This window comes from Hypanus sabinus, chromosome 8, assembly GCF_030144855.1.
Source record: "Hypanus sabinus isolate sHypSab1 chromosome 8, sHypSab1.hap1, whole genome shotgun sequence".
NCBI lineage: Eukaryota > Metazoa > Chordata > Chondrichthyes > Myliobatiformes > Dasyatidae > Hypanus > Hypanus sabinus.
In genome coordinates this window covers 26,225,265-26,241,720 of record NC_082713.1, presented here as the reverse complement: position 1 = coordinate 26,241,720, position 16,456 = coordinate 26,225,265, and the positions used below count along the sequence as shown (strand labels likewise).

At 39.4% G+C, this 16,456-nt stretch overlaps 1 protein-coding gene and 1 long non-coding RNA gene across 2 annotated transcripts in view; one reads left to right on the top strand and one right to left on the bottom strand.

The window, feature by feature from the left end:
• The window catches only part of LOC132397991 (uncharacterized), a 70,269-nt gene that overhangs the window by 19,422 nt on the left and 34,391 nt on the right, over positions 1–16,456 (bottom strand). The window contains exon 4 of the long non-coding RNA XR_009513502.1: positions 6,637–6,763. This is a non-coding gene — a long non-coding RNA (uncharacterized LOC132397991). The remainder of the gene's footprint in view (positions 1–6,636; positions 6,764–16,456) is intronic.
• The window catches only part of abcb7 (ATP-binding cassette, sub-family B (MDR/TAP), member 7), a 56,908-nt gene that overhangs the window by 22,587 nt on the left and 17,865 nt on the right, over positions 1–16,456 (top strand). The window contains exons 4-9 of the mRNA XM_059976850.1: positions 6,122–6,254; positions 7,667–7,935; positions 14,265–14,353; positions 14,452–14,539; positions 15,142–15,316; positions 16,283–16,440. Of these exons, the coding sequence (XP_059832833.1) occupies positions 6,122–6,254; positions 7,667–7,935; positions 14,265–14,353; positions 14,452–14,539; positions 15,142–15,316; positions 16,283–16,440 (912 nt within the window). The remainder of the gene's footprint in view (positions 1–6,121; positions 6,255–7,666; positions 7,936–14,264; positions 14,354–14,451; positions 14,540–15,141; positions 15,317–16,282; positions 16,441–16,456) is intronic.

Below are 16,456 nucleotides of genomic sequence, written 5' to 3'. Positions count from 1 at the left end.
GGATCTATTGGATGCTGTATCTCAATGAATAAATAAAAATAGTGTGATTGCACTTAATAGCTTTCAATTCAAGCTACCCATCTACTTTCACCCCCTCCTCCCCTCATCAAGTATCGATGCAAGGTTGTGGAATGGGTGAAAGGAAAGCAGAACCAAAAGCATTTTATTAATCTTATCTGTATAAGATAAATCAGACACTGGTTTTGTACTCTTCATCAAATTTGTAAGTTTTTACTTATAATTGGAAGATGGTAGTTTAATACATCTACCAAGATGGTCTTGTTGAAATTAAATGGCAATCTAAGCTTGCAGTGTCTGGAGTAACTGCTGAAATCTTTGTTTCATGGTAAAACATGCCTTTGTTGCTGAAGACCCCCTTTTCTGCCCCAAAATCATATTAGTATTTAGTGTCATCAGCTGTAATAATGGTATTAACTGTGTCCTGGAAATCCTGATTTTATTCACTTGAGAACTTCATTTAAGTAATATCCGTGTGACTGCAAAGTCACTAAGCAGCTTGGTCTTCTTTCGTAGTAGGGTAAATCTCATTATTCATTGCAGTGTGGCATTTTCTGTATGTCATGTGTTTTTTGTGTTGATTATTAGTTCTGCAGTGATTTTCATATTTTAAGTGCTAACTTAAGATAATGTGTAATTTTTGAAGCTGAATTTTGTTATGCTGACTTATTTAACATCAAATCTATGTTTAAAAAAGTACAACTGCATTCTACTTAAAGTTTATCATGGTTTTACCATGCAATATAATTTTCCTCATCTGTTTCAATGGTATGTTAATGAGTTGTTTTGATCCCCTTATCTAAGAAAGGACATGCTGACATTGGAGAGGGTTCAAAGGAGGTACACAAAACTAATTCTGCAATTGAAAGGCTTATCATATGATGAGTGTTTAATGGACCTGTACTTGCTGGAATTTGGAAGAATGGGGGTGGGGGGGGGGGGTGGATTTCATTTAAAACTATCAAATGTTGAAAGGTCCAGACAGAGTGGATGTTTCCTATAGTGGGGGAGTCTAGAGCCAGAGGGCACAAGCTCAGAATTGAGGTATGTCCATTTAGAATGGAGATGAGGAGGAATTTCTTTAACCATAGGGTGGTGAGGCCAGGTCACCGAGATGTAACACTGAGTGTCATAGGAAGTCATTCCTACTTGTGGCCATCAAACTTTATAACTCCTCCCTCGGAGTGTCAGACACCCTGAGCCAATAGGCTGGTCCTGGACTTAGTTCCACTTGGCATGATTAACTTCTTATTATTTATTTATTTATGGTTTTATATTGCTATATTTCTTCATTACTCTTGGTTGGTGCAGCTGTAACGAAACCCAATTTCCCCTCGGGATCAATAAAGTATGTCTGTCTGTTAAGGCAGAGGTTGAAAGATTCTTGATAAGTTAGGGTGTGAATGTTTACGGGGAGAAGGTGGGAGAATGGGGTTGAGAGAAATGAATGAGTCTTGATCAAATGGCAGAATAGGCTCAATGGGTCAAATGACCTAATTTTGCTCCAATGTGACTCAGACTTTTCATAAGACCATATCTCATGGCTTCACCATGCAACATAATTTTCCTCATCTGTTTCAACAGTATTTCTCCCTCTGGTATAAATTTATTTTTAAGTACATATTTTGCATTTTCATTTAACTCTTCAGTAATTAACCACAATATTGCGCTACATCATTGAATCAAATAATCAAATTAAATATCCAACTATTATCTCTCATACTTTTTCAGATTTATTGTCCTTATTTTTTTGCCACTTAAGCTTGCTGTTGGGAATTCATTACAATCAGAATCAGGTCTACTATCACTCGCGTATCATAAAATTTGTTTTGTGGTAGCAAAACATAAAAGAAAAATCGCTACAGGTTATAATAAAAATGAAAATAAATGTGCAAAAGTGGAATAGAGGTAATATTCATAGGTTTACGGAGTATTCAGAGAACAGGCAGAGGCAAACAAACTGTTCCTAAAATGTTGAGTGTGCATCTTTAAGTTCCCATACTTCCTTTGATGGTAGTAATGAGAAGAGGGCATGTCCCGAATGGTGAGGATTCTTAAGGATGGATGCCACCTTCTTGAGGATGTCCTCTGGTGGGGTGATTTGTGCCCATGATGGAGCTGGCTGTTTACAACCCTCCTGTGCATTGGAGCCTCCATAACAGGTGGTGATGTAACCAGTCGGGATGCTTTCCACGATACATATGGATAAATTTGCTGGAGTCTTTGGGTATGTACCAGATCTCCTCAAACTCCTAATGAAGTATAGTCACTGGCATGCCTTCTTCATGCTTGCATCAATATGATGGGCTCAGCATAGATCCTCTGAGATGCTGATGCCCAGAAACTTGAAGCTGTTCGCTCTCTCCACTGCTGACCCCTCAGTTAAGACTGGTATAGTATGTGTTCTCTCAGCTGCCCCTTCACTCAACTCATTCTGGATGTTAACCAAACATCAGTTTACTGCCACTTCCTCTTATTGCAAATCCACTAGTTTGAGGCAGTGCTGCTGAATACTTTATTTACCAATTGAACAAGAGAACTCCTGAAGAAATTACCAGCATGTATGGAGGAAAAGATTCAAGCAGCTGATCGAAGTCAAAGCATGTGAAGAAATGCAGTGTCCTCATGATTCCTGGGCATCTTTGGTTCATGATCATTATAAGTGGAGGAGGAGTATTTGGTATAGTTATGGGATCCAGAGAAGCCCTGCATAAGTGGAGGAAGGAGAGCACTACTTCACAAACTGTTAGCCAGGGCCTGGCTTGTCTGGAAGAATCTTCAGTTCCCACATTGGTCTCATTAATCACTTCAGTAACCACATAGCTAGAATGGTGTCAGTCTTAATCCTGTGACTGACCAAGTGGAAGAAGCAGTCCTTTACTTATAAATATCAGTTTCTTTTTAAATTATAAATATTAGTTTATTATAAATATTAGATGCTGCCCTCATCCACATCTCTATTTCTCACACATTTGCCATCACCCCACCATAACAGGGATGGGGTTCCCCTTGTCCTCACTTACCACTCCATGAGTCTCCATACCCAGCACGTCATTCTCCATCACTTTCAGCATGTACAGCGGGATCCTATCACTAAGCAGGTCTTTCCTACTCCACTCCATTCGCTATTTGACCCTCTTGTCCGCTCATCCCTCATTACTGATCTCTCTTCTGGCACTTATCCTTGCAAGCGGAATAAATACTACACCTGTCCATACGCCACCTCCTTTAAGGCCCCAAGTAGTCCTTCCAGATGAAGGGTCGTCAGCTGTATCCGGCACTCCTGGTGTGGCCTCCTTTGCGTCAGGTGACACCCAAAGTACTGTAGATTAGTGATCACCTTGCTGAGCAAATTTGCTCTGTCTGCCAGAAAAGGCACCTTTTCCTAGTAGCCACCCTTTTCAATTCAACTTCCCATTCCAACATGTCCGTTCACGGCCTCCTCTACTGCCATGATGAGGCCACACTCTGGTTGGAAGAGCAACCGCTCATATTCTGTGTGGTTAGCCTCCAACATGATGGCATGACATCTGAGACTTTTGGAAATTTATCTCTGCCCCCTCTCTTTCAACTCCCCATTTTGATTCCCCTTTCACCCTTCTCATTTGCTCATCGTCTCCATTTGGTGCCCCTCCTCCTTCACTTTCTTGAATGGTTAACTATTATTTCATATCAGATTTCTTCAGTCCTTTGCCTCTTCCACCTATCCACTCGCAACTTCTTACTTCACTCCTCTGTCCCATCACCCATCTTCCCCCTCACCTGCTTTCATCTATCACCTACCAGCTTGTACTCCTTCCCATTACTCACTGTCTTATTCTGGCTTCTTTTTCCTTCCTTTCCAGTTTTAATGAAGTGTCTCTGCTTAAAATGTTGACTGTTTATTCCCCTCCATAGATGCTGCCTGACCTGCTGAGTTCCTCCAGCATTTTGTGTGTTGCTCATTAGTTTTTCCACTTATTAATGTTACCTATTCAGTTACTTAGCAAATTTTAAATTTTGCAAAATTCACACTTGGAATTGTGGTAGAAGCCCATGTACTTCATCTTAAAATATTTTGAACAGCTTTGAAAGTGGTCTTCGAGCATGGCGTTATTTGGAATTATGGTCTTTAGTAAAAGACGATGAATGCTCCTCCGCAAAAATTTTAGATTGCTAGGGAAGTTAGAATAGTTATAGTTTCTCAAAATGCTGTCTCTACAATCACCTAGGGTGAATGGAAGAAACATCCAACATTGCAGGGTGTTTGGCAATGATGCGTTTCCATTGTTGACTTTGTTTCAGCTGATCCTTGCTTGAACGTTTCTTTATTCACAGAAACAGATTATACAACCCAGTATGTCTATGCCACTTCATCCCTCAAGCCTTCTCTTTGTCTTTCCTTATCCATCTAACATTTGTGTAAGATCACAAAAATACAACATAAATAGCACATTTTTGCTATTGTTTGATTCCTGGGGGATACATGGGTAAACTAAAGGGGATTAAGTGAAAGTGAAGAAATCCTGATTGCCACCAGATACGTTGCCACACAGCAGGCATTGCTTTTAAGTAACATCATTAGCTTACCAATTCAACTATTGCAAAGACCTCCACATTTTCTTCTGAAAATTACTATCTCATATTTTAGGATTACCAATCTCTTACATTTTCCTATAATCAAATCACTCTGCAACTTAAAATTTTGTCATCAACCTGACGTACATGTTTGTGGTCACCGGTAGAGGTACAGGTGAATATTTGATCTGTTTCCTCTACACCTCTTGATCTATGAACAGTAGAGCAAATACAATAAAGAGGCAACACATAAAATAAATGTTTTATGTTTAAGCATGAAAGTGATTATTGTGAATATTGTGTAGTCTGGTTGATGACAAAATTTTAAGTTGTAACTGTGATTTGATCTGATGTTAGATATCTTGATATTTAAATAAGAATCTATTTGTTGTTTTTATCGATTATAGTTTTCTTGCAGACATACTCAATAAATCCACTAACCATAATAGAATCAATAAAATACCATGTCAGCAGGGTGCAAAATTCAAGAAACTGTGCAAAGACAAAAATAAAGAAGAAATAATAATAATAATAAATAAACAACAAATATTGAGAGCTTGGAATGAAGAGTCCTTGAAAGTGAAACAGATTGTGGAACATTTCAGTGACGGGGCAAGTGAAGTTGAGTGGAGTTATCCCCACCTTTGGTTTATGTAGCCTGATGGTTGAGGGATAGTGGTCTGAGTCCTGAGGCTCCTGTATCTTCTATCCGGTGGCATCAGTGAGAAAAGAGCATGACCTGGGTGGTGGGGGCACCTGATGATGGTTGCTGCTTTCCTGCAACAATTCTCCATGTAGATATGCTCAGTGATGTTGTGGGCTTTACCCGTGATGGACTGGGCCATAATTTTTGTGGGATTTTTCATTCAAGGGCTTGATGTTTCCATACCAGGCTCAGGCTATGATGCAGCCAGTCAGACTCCTAATTATGTATATTACTGGAGTCTGTCAAAGTTTTAGATGTCATACTGAATCTTCACAAACACCTCAAGAAGTAGAGGTACTGTCATACTTTCATCATAATTGCACTTAGGTGCTGGGCCCAGGACAGGTCCTCTGAAATTGTAGCTCTGAGGAATTTAAAATTGTTGACCAACTCTACCTCTGATCCTCCGATGAGAACTGGCTTATGGACACATGAAGTCAATAATCAGCCCTGTGGTCTTGCTAACATGGAGTAAGAGCCAGATTTTCAATTTCCTACCTGTGTGCTGATTTATTACGACGGTGGTGTCATCAGCAAGCTTAAAATATGGCATTGGAGCATTGCTTAGCCTCAGAATCTCAGTCATAAGTGTAAAGCGAGTAGTATTGTTGTTAAAAGCAGACATGTAAATACAATGAAGCAATAATAATATGAGCATCAGCTGCCAGCTATTAGCTGTTGTGGTCAATTAAATCTTTACTGCCAACTTTTTACAGTAGCAAAGACTTGACATTTCAAATTGCCTCTAGGACCTTTCTTCAGGAAATTGTAAATCAGTCATATAACTCACTCAGTATAATGTTCAACCTTTTGTACTGTTTTGTTCTTGTGTCTTTGCAGCTCACAAATGTAATGGTTCCTTTCATGTTTAAATATGCAGTAGATGAACTCAACCAAATGTCAGGTAGTGTTTTGAACCTCAATGATGCAACCAATACAGTCATCACCATGGCAACGACTGTTCTTATTGGCTGTAAGTAAAATATTTTAATTTGCTTGACAGATGTTGACTGACTTGCAGCTACTACTAAATAATTCTGATGATTAGAATTGCAGGGATTTATCTTCATGTTGCATAAATGTGTTATATAATTGGAGGCTGTTACTGAAGTGATTTTTTTTGAGAGTATCACTGTATCAAAGTGAGTCATGTAAATGTTTCAGTTGGAAATAAATAAATAAATAAGACATGCATGTGGCAAATAGCTATCTGAAAAAAAAATAATTGAAGCATCATATATGCGCTCACTGAGCAAATACACTGCAAATTGATTAGGTTGAATTCCCAGACCACCATGTCATGATCCATGGACATTGTGATAGATGGTATCATGGAAGCATTGGGTTTATTTTACCTTGATGGATGTTTGGTGAGCTATCCAGTTAGTGGCATATCTCTGCTTTTTCCTTATTGCCAAGCTCTCCTTCATGTCAATAAATGTTTCAGGGAATGGATTCAAAACCAGGTAGCAATGTGGACAACTGGAATAAACATAAAGGAATCAGCATGAGGAAATAGCATTGCATAGATCCATTATATTATTGAAACAGCTTGCCAATAATTGGCATAAATTCCCCAGAAAGATTTCAGTTTGTAATGCTGGAATCGTCATATGGAGTCTGCAAGAACATTGATCAAATATCTTGTGCCAATTGCCATTCTTTGTTTTGAATGCACTGTGTGTGTTACTCACTCACTGATTTTTTAATTGTCTCTCCCTCCTTTGAGACTCTCAATTTTTTGCTGAGATTCAGTTACTCAGATATCAGCTGCTGTCCATTACATTGGATAAATTGTCATTTTTCAAGCAAGTTTCCCTGCTGAGAAGGAGTAAGTTTTGCCAATAATTGGATGGATCCAAGCTGAGTTATATCCTGTCCTCAAAAAAACATATTCACATGCACTTCGTGCTGGGCTTGCCAGAAAGTGATTATTACAGAGGTCCTTTTTTCAATATTTTGCATCTCTCTTCCAAAGCCTGCAATGCTGCAGCTGTTATCGGCTTGTCACAGCTCAGCTGAGATCAATATACTCAGACTGAAGATATTTGGAATTATTTTGTGCGTCAGGCATAGAATTTGCTGAGCTAGTTAAATTGTATTTTTGTTCAAATAAAAAATGCAATTTTGGTATACTATAGATTTATTTGCAAAATGAGGACCCTGAACCACACCTGGGGCACTATAGAGGAGATAGCCAAAAACAGACAGATGGCTGCCCATCTCTGCCCTAAACATAACAGACAGATCATGATAGATCTATTTAATATATTAATTTTGTGTTTACTTTTGAAATTTTGTAATTTTAGACTTGGAGCAGCTTTGAATTGCTGACTTAAATGTTCAAAATAAAATGCAATTTGAATCTTCTGAATTCCTTTGCAGATGGTGTTTCCAGGGTTTGTGCAGCTGCCTTCAATGAGTTGAGGAATGCTGTCTTTGGCAAAGTAGCTCAAAGTTCCATCAGGCGAATAGCTAAAAATGTTTTCCTCCACCTGCACAACTTAGATTTGGGCTTTCACCTCAGCAGACAGACAGGTGCACTCTCAAAAGCCATAGACAGAGGAACAAGAGGAATCAGTTTTGTGCTCAGCGCCTTAGTGTTTAACCTCGGCCCCACTACATTTGAAGTACTGCTTGTTAGCAGCATTTTGGTAAGTAATGTGTTTGTTTAAAACTGCTTTTTGGTACTTTGCTGAAAATGCCAACAAGGGTAGGTCTTACACCGTGAGCAGTAGAGCAAAGGGATCTGGGAATAGAAATCTATAATTCATTGAAAGAGGCTTCACAGGTAGACTGGGTTGTAACGAGAGTTTTTTGGCACATTAGCCTTCATAAATCATTTTATTGAGTACAGGAGTTGGGATGTTATGTTGAAATTGTATAAAACATTAGGGAGTCCACTCGTCCCCTCCATCCCTTCCCACCGATCTCCCTCCTGGCACTTATCCTTGTAAACGGAACAAGTGCTATACCTGCCCTTACACTTCCTCCCTCACCACCATTCAGGCCCCAGACAGTCCTTCCAGGTAAGGCGACACTTCACCTGTGAGTCAGCTGGTGTGTTATACTGCGTCCGGTGCTCCCAGTGTGGCCTTTTATATATTGGTGAGACCCGACGCAGACTGGGAGACAGTTTCGCTGAACACCTATGCTCAGTCCGGCAGAGAAAGCAGGATCTCCCAATGGCTACACATTTTAATTCCACGTCCCATTCCCATTCTGATATGCCTATCCATGGCCTCCTCTACTGTCAAAATGAAGCCACACTCAGGTTGGAGGAACAACACCTTATATACCGGCTGGGTAGCCTCCAACCTGATGGCATGAACATTGACTTCTCTAACTTCTGTTAATGCTCCTCCTCCCCTTCTTACCCCATCCCTGACATATTTAGTTTTTTTTCTCTCTCTCTGCCTGTTCTCCATCTCCCTCTGGTGCTCCGTCCCCCCCTCCCCTTTCTTTCCCCCTAGGCCTCCCGTCCTTTCCCTTCTCCAGCTCTGTATCACTTTCGCCAATCACCTTTACAGCTCTTAGCTTCATCCCACCCCCTCCGGTCTTCTATCATTTCGCATTCCCCCCTCCCCCCACTACTTTCAAATCTCTTACTATCTTTCCTTTCAGTTAGTCCTGACGAAGGGTCTCGGCCTGAAACATTGACAGTGCTTCTCCTTATAGATGCTGCCTGGCCTGCTGTGTTCCACCAGCATTTTGTGTGTGTTGTTTGAATTTCCAGCATCTGCAGATTTCCTCGTGTTTACAGAATAATGTAGTTTAGCTTGCAGCACAGTTGCAGATTGGCAGGTATGATGTTGCAGGCATCACTGAATCATGGCTGAAAGAAGATTATAGCTGAGAGCTTAAGGATACATATTGCATAGAAAGTACAAGCAGGAAGCCAGAGGGGGTGACATTGCTCTGTTGGTAAAAAATAAAATTAAGTCATTAGAAAGAGGTAACATAGGGTCGGAAGGTGTTGAATCATTGTGGATAGAGCTAAGGAACTGTGAGGGTAAAAAGACCCTGATGGGATTTGTATGCAAATCCCCACACAGTAGATCCCCACACGGGAGGTTGAAATTGTATGCCAAAGGGGCAATGTTACATTAGCCACTAGGGACTTCAATGTGCAGATAGATTGGGAAACTCAGGTTGGTGCAAGATTACAGGAGGAGGAATTCCTAGAGTGACTGCGATGTGGCTTTTAAGAGCTGTTCATGGTTGAGCCCACAAGGGCATCAGCTATTCTGGATGGTTGTTGTACAATGGTGGATGAACTGAATAAGTATTTTTGCATCAGTCTTCACTGTGGAAGACACTAGCAGTGTGGTGGAAGTTACTGGTGTCAAGGGGAATGAAGTGTGTGAAGTTACCATAACTAGAGAGAAAGCTGTTGGGGAAACTGATAGGTCTGAAGGTAGATAAATCACCTGATCAGATGCTGTACACCCCAGGATTCTGAAAGAGGTGGCTGATGAGATTGTGGAGACATTAGTAGTACTTTTTCAAGAATCACTAGATTCTGGAATGGTTCTAGAAGACTGCTAAATTGCGAATGTCACTCCACTCTTCAAGAAGTGGAAGAGGCAGAAGAAAGGAAACTGCTCAGTTCTGGTCGCCTCACTACAGGAAGGATGTAGAAGCCATAGAAAGGGTGCGGAGGAGATTTACAAGGATGTTGCCTGCATTAGGGTGCATGCCTTATGAAAACAGGTTGAGTGAACTCAGCCTTTTCTCCTTGGAGCAATGGAGGATGAGAGGTGACCTGATAGAGGTGTATAAGATGATGAGAGGCTTTGATCGTGTGGATAGTCAGAGGCTTTTTCCCAGGACTGAAATGGCTGCCAAAGAGGGCACAGGTTTAAGGTGCAGGGGAGTAGGTACAGAGGAGATGTCAGGGGTAAGTTTTTTACACTAAGAGTGGTGAGTGCATGGAATTGGCTGCTGGCAATGGTGGTGGAGGCAGATACGATAGGGTCTTTCAAGAGACTTTTGGATAGGTACATGGAGCTTAGAAAAATAGAGGGCTATGGGTAACCCTATTAATTTCTAAGGTAGGGACATGTTCAGCACAACTTTGTGGGCTGAAGGGCCTGCATTATGCTGTATGTTTTCTATGTTTCTATAAGCCAGTTCATCAGACCTCAGTGGTTGGGAAGATGTTGGAGTCGATTATTAAGGATGAGGTCTTGGGGTACATGAAGGCACAGGATAAAACAAGCCAAATCCTCAAGAGAAAACCTTGGCTGACAAATTTGTTGGAATTCTTTGAAGAAATAACAACCAGGATAGACAAAGGAGAGTCATTTGATGTTGTATACTTGAATTTTCAGAAGGCCTTTAAAAAAGGGGCCTGCTATACATGAGGCTGCTTAACAAGCTATGAACCCATGGTATTGTAGGAAAGATACTAGCATTGATAAAGCAGTGGCTGATTGGCAGGGGGCAAAGAGAGGGGAATAAAGGGAGCCTTTTCTGACTGGCTGCCAGTGTCTAGTGGTGTTCTACAGAGGTCTGTGCTGGGATAGATTCTTTATACTTTATATGTCAATGATTTGGATGATGGAATTGATGGCTTTGTTGTAAAGTTTGCAGACAATATGAAGATGAATGGGGGGGGGAGTTAGTTTTGAGGAAGTAGAGAGGCTACAGAAGGACTTAGGTTAGGAGAATGGGCAAAGAAGTAGCAGATGGAATACAGTGTCAAGAAGTGTACGGTCATGCACTTTGGTAGAAGAAATGAAAGGGTTGACTATTTTCTAAATGGAGAGAAAATACAAAAAAACTGAGGCGTAAGGGGACTTGAGAGTCCTTATGCAGGATTCCCTAAAGGTTAATTTGCAGGTTGAGCCTGTGATGAGGAAGGCAGATGCAATTTTAGCATTCATTTCAAGAAGACTAGAATATAAAAGCAAGGATGTAATGTTGAAACTTTACAAAGAACTGATGAGGCTTCACTTGGAGTATTGTGAGCAGATTTGGGCCCTTTTCTTGGAAATGATGTGCTGAAACTAGAGAGGGTTCAAAGAAAATTTGCTAAAATAATTCCAGGATTGAATGGCTTGTTATATGGAGAGCATTTGAGTAGAGAGTAGTGAATCTGTGGAATTATTTACCATAGGCAGCTGTGGAGTCAAAGTCTTTATGTACATTTAAGTCAGAGGTTGATGGATTCTTGATTGGTCAGGGCATGAAGGGATGTGGGGAGAAGGAAGGAGGTTGGGGCTGAGAATTGAATTGGATCAGCCATGCTGAAATGGTGGAGCAGACTTGATGGGCCAAATGGCCTAACTCTGCTCCTGTATTTTATGGCCTTATAGATAGGCCAAAGGGCCTGTTTCTGTGTGAACTTTCTATGATTGACCAATTTATCAATTCATAAGCAACTGAAAGCTGTTGAGTAATATTTACATGCCATACGGTTGTCATGTACTGCAAATAGACATGAATATAAGATCAACACTTTCCATTGGACCTGATGTCCACTGTAATAATCTTGATTTGGAAAGGCAGGTGAAGAGCCAAATGGGAAGACGTTCTGAAATAATGAAGCAAATTTGAATATCACTTTATTCAGATTGGTGTAAGAAATATACTATTAATTTTTTTAATCATGCCTGCATTTTCTGCAGATAATTGTAGTATTTTATCTGTACAATTTTGGTATTTATGTCATTTGGCTCAGCTTTGACAGAAGCGGGAGAAACTACATTAGCTATTTGCAGGCTAAAAGGATTAGGACACAGGTGGTTTGTGCATTGTGCTGTTTTACAATATAGCAGCTCTGAGACCTTGGCTTTGTGCTCAGCAAGTAATAGTCTGTTAGAGGTGTTTATTCAGAAAATAATATTGCATTCTAATTCCTATATAGAATAAATACAGGACATACAATACAATCATCTTTCTTTACATTCTTTGTGCCACTGAGTCAATACATTCTATTTACAAGCATCAATGCAATCTATGTTTATCTTTAAACAATATAACATGTCGTCTTTGGGAGGTGGTTATACAGGACCCAAGCCCCCTTTTATAGGCAGTAGGACTTTGGACTGTGTTCCTTTTCCACAATAGTCTTTAATACGGTGGCTGCAGTGAATTTCAGTTCATTCCTCAATACTGAGTCCTGCACTGTGGAATGTTATAATTATCAGCATTCACTTACAGGCACCTTTTTGCACTGAAAGACATACATGCTCTGAACAAGATCAAGTGTTGGGAAATGAGCTGAAGTATCAGGCAAAGGACTATTTATACAGAGAATGTATCAACAGGGACACTTAAAATTGTTGAGTCGTGGAGAGCCACACACCTTGGAAGTAGTCCCTCCAACCTGCAGAATCCATTTTTATCATCACCCATTTACAGTAATCTTAGACTGATCTTATTCTCCCTACATTCGCTCACATCCCACCAATCGCCCTGTCGATAACCCTCCTCTCCCATTCCAGCACCCCACCACCGATTCTACCACTACCATTTATATTGGCCAATTAACCTGCCAATGAGCACATCTTTGGATGTGGGAAGAAACAAGCCCCCAGAGGAAACCCGTGTGGCCAAGAGGAAAAATTCCATACAAACAGTACTGGGTCACTGGAGCTGTGCTTTTTGGTTGGATCTTTGTGCACATTTGCATTCTAAAGAACATGTAAACATGCTTATTTCCTTGTGCTCAGCTGAGAGAGGTTGCTTGGTAAATGTTGGAAATTCATTGTGCAGGAAATTAAAATCTAAACATGTATACTCTCAATTCACAACGCACCAATACCGTTTAAACTATCATCTCTTGTTGTAGAGTTGGCCAGATAAGAACTGCTATTGATTCTCCTAATATTCGCAAACTTAATTGACCCCTGTTTTGAATAAATGGTCTATAGTTACTAAGTCTCAATAGTGGATTTTTAGCATTTGGCCTACCACTTGTCTATAGTTTCCTGTTTTGTTTTTTTTAAGTAGTGGAGTTACAGTTGTCAGAGGGTAAAGTGAGGAGGGTGTGGATTGTTTGACCATGGCCAGCTTAGGTTTTGAGTTGATACCAAATACAGTAGATCTCTGCTCAGGAAGCCCTGGACTTCTGAACACAGCTCCTCCCCCAGCCCCCATCCTAAAGTCCAAGATTCCATTGAGTTCATCGTGGGAATAGTGACCTGGTGAAGAGTGCCCAGGTACATTTGCACCAATCTTCTGCTTTATCCAAGGTGGACTGATGTATGAGTAGTGACCCCATGTATGTTATTCTGAGAGCAAGGCTCTGGTATACAAGGCCAATGTCCATTCTTGGTGCGAGCTTCACCTCAGTGAATGCCAGTTAGGCGTGGACCATCAGCTCATTTTGCTTTCTACAGTTGGGGAGGAATGTTAGTTGGTGGATGGCAAGTTAAGGCAACAATCTGACCCCATAGTCAAGAAAGTGGTGATTTAAGATGTGAATATGATCACATATTCAAGTTTCTGAATGTATGGAAAGCATGTCTTTTTTAAGAAAGTAGATAATAGAGACTATTTTAAAAAATATTCAATGTGTTTGTATTAAGTATTAAACATTTCCATCATCACTTAGGAATTATTGTCTCAGTGAATAAGTTGTTGTTTGCTACCCAAGTGAATCATCATGCGACAACAAAATTCTTAAGTTTATTAAAAAGTACTTCATTAGATAGAGTGGTTTAAACTATCGTAGCCCAAGTCTTCATCACACCCTTCACAGATGTATTCAACCAATACATTTACTATAAGTTTTATTAAGGTTTATAGTTTGCAATTTATTGGCGTTCCCCTTGCCTATCTATAATTAACTCTTGATATCCAGTGGCCAAAGTCTAGTACCTAATAAATTTAATCATTGAGCAAACTAAGTCAAGAAAGATTTTTGAAATACATATTTATCTTCACATTAATCTGCATTTTTCATATTTGGTTTAATTTGTTCAAATCACTTACATTTTGATTAATAAATACTGTTTTCACTTCTTTTTTGCAGTACTTTAAATGCGGTGGGTCATTTGCATTAATAACCCTGGGGACTTTGGGTGCATATTCAGCTTTCACCATTGGCATTACTCAGTGGAGGTACTGTGGAACTAACATTTGCATTTTACTTTTCTTCATTCACGCTAGTGTCCTTTTGGTGGCAACTTTGTAACTTCAGCATAATTTCTCATTTGTAGAACTCGGTTCCGAATCAAAATGAATAAGTCTGACAATGATGCTGGCAATGCTGCAATAGATTCTCTACTGAATTATGAAACTGTGAAGGTACAATGCTCTGAATTCAGTTCTGTTGGATTCTGAATAGTTTTTTAAAACAATCTTTTCCCTTGTTCTAAGAATATATATACACACTTAAAATTCTGGCACCATTCTGCAAAATTTCAAGTAGTACAGAAGTGTAAAGGTTGAGACAATTCCCCCTAGCATGAGCTGTATGTTATGATTGTGAATACAATCCAGTTAGAGAAAACATGAATCAGTCTCTTTTGATTTTCTGAATAACAATAAACATGATCTGGCGATAATATTTGTGTCTATATCCAAGATACTCTGAAAAGTGGGTATTTGGCCGATCCAAAAACAAATGCTTCGGATTTCCATGGAAAGTCTCAAGCATGAAGCTAGTGTCCTGCCCATGGGAGGATCTGGGCACAGATTGGTGCTCCTAGTGAAACAGGAAATCATTTCAGAAAATATCAAAATAATTTAATTGTGCAGTAAGTCAGAAATGTACTGCATTCTGAACAACATCCTTCAGATGTTTATTTATGCTTCGTACTATGTAACTTATTCGCTCTACATTTAATAGACTTTAATAACTGAGTTATTGATTGACAACCGTGCTAAAATAAAAATTCCAATTGCAGTATTTCAATAATGAGAAGTATGAGGCAGAGAGGTATGATGGATTCTTGAAATCTTATGAAGATGCGTCTCTGAAGACTACCTCAAGTCTTGCAATATTGAACTTTGGTCAGAATCTTATCTTCAGCCTTGGTTTGACTGGTATCATGTTACTTGCAAGTCAAAGAATCTTGGAAGGTACTGTTAAACTTATTAATGTGTTTTATGCTTGATAATCTGTACTTTCTTGTTTTCTTTTGGGAAGAACTCCCACATTCTTCATTAAGGTGCAGTTTCTATAACTCATTAAAGGCCTGTTAGAGAACTTGGATTGTTTAGTGTCGGGAGGTAGCTGATTAACACCTATGCTGTGGCTGTGTGTAAGATCACAGGTGTGATTTAAGTACTGGTGAGAATGCTGTTTCACAATTCTCAATGAACATGTTGATTACATTGATAAATACACAATTATGTTGATTTTTCTGTGGACAATCTGACAGGCTGGCAGTATTCAGCTGGCAATGGAGATACCAGTGGTCAGAAAAAGAAAGAAGCAAATAAGTATGTGAAACATATGGGATTAGACAAATTAGTTCTTCATTGACACCTCTCTCCCTTTATCTGTTACGGAAATGGAAATAATTGGAACTTTTTTTTGATGTGCTGGATATCCTTTTATTAATTGTCAAATGCAGGGGTAAAAAAAATCTTAGGATTTCATTGACCAATAAACAAGTAATAATCTGAAAAATTTAGGATCTTCTTCTTGCAATGCCAAAATTCCTCATGTAAGCATACCTAATGCTGTGACTGCATTTCAGTAACAGTGTATAAAGTGCTTGTCAGACATTTTATTTAACATTGAATTGCTTGATTATTATTTCTCACCAGCTTCCTTTCTGTCTGATTCAAATGAAATGAAAAAGCGAGTGTAACAGGACATGCTTTAATATGCCAGATTTCTAATTATGATTAATATTGTCTTTTACAGTATAATCATATGTCATTCTGGATAAAGAGTTAGATAAACTCATCACCATAAATTGGATAAGCAAACATTTAATTCCAAAATATTTAAGATAAAATGTTTTTTGTTTGTCTTACTTGAGCTGAAATGGAAAAGCAGAATGGTAATTTCTTGTAATGTTCCATTCACTTTTGTAGGTACACTGACAGTGGGAGATCTGGTGATGGTAAATGGACTACTTTTCCAATTGTCTCTTCCCTTAAACTTTCTGGGGACTGTGTATAGAGAGACACGGCAGGCACTGATAGACATGAACACATTGTTTACTTTGCTAAGCATTGACACAAAGATTAAGGTAAGATGGTGCAATT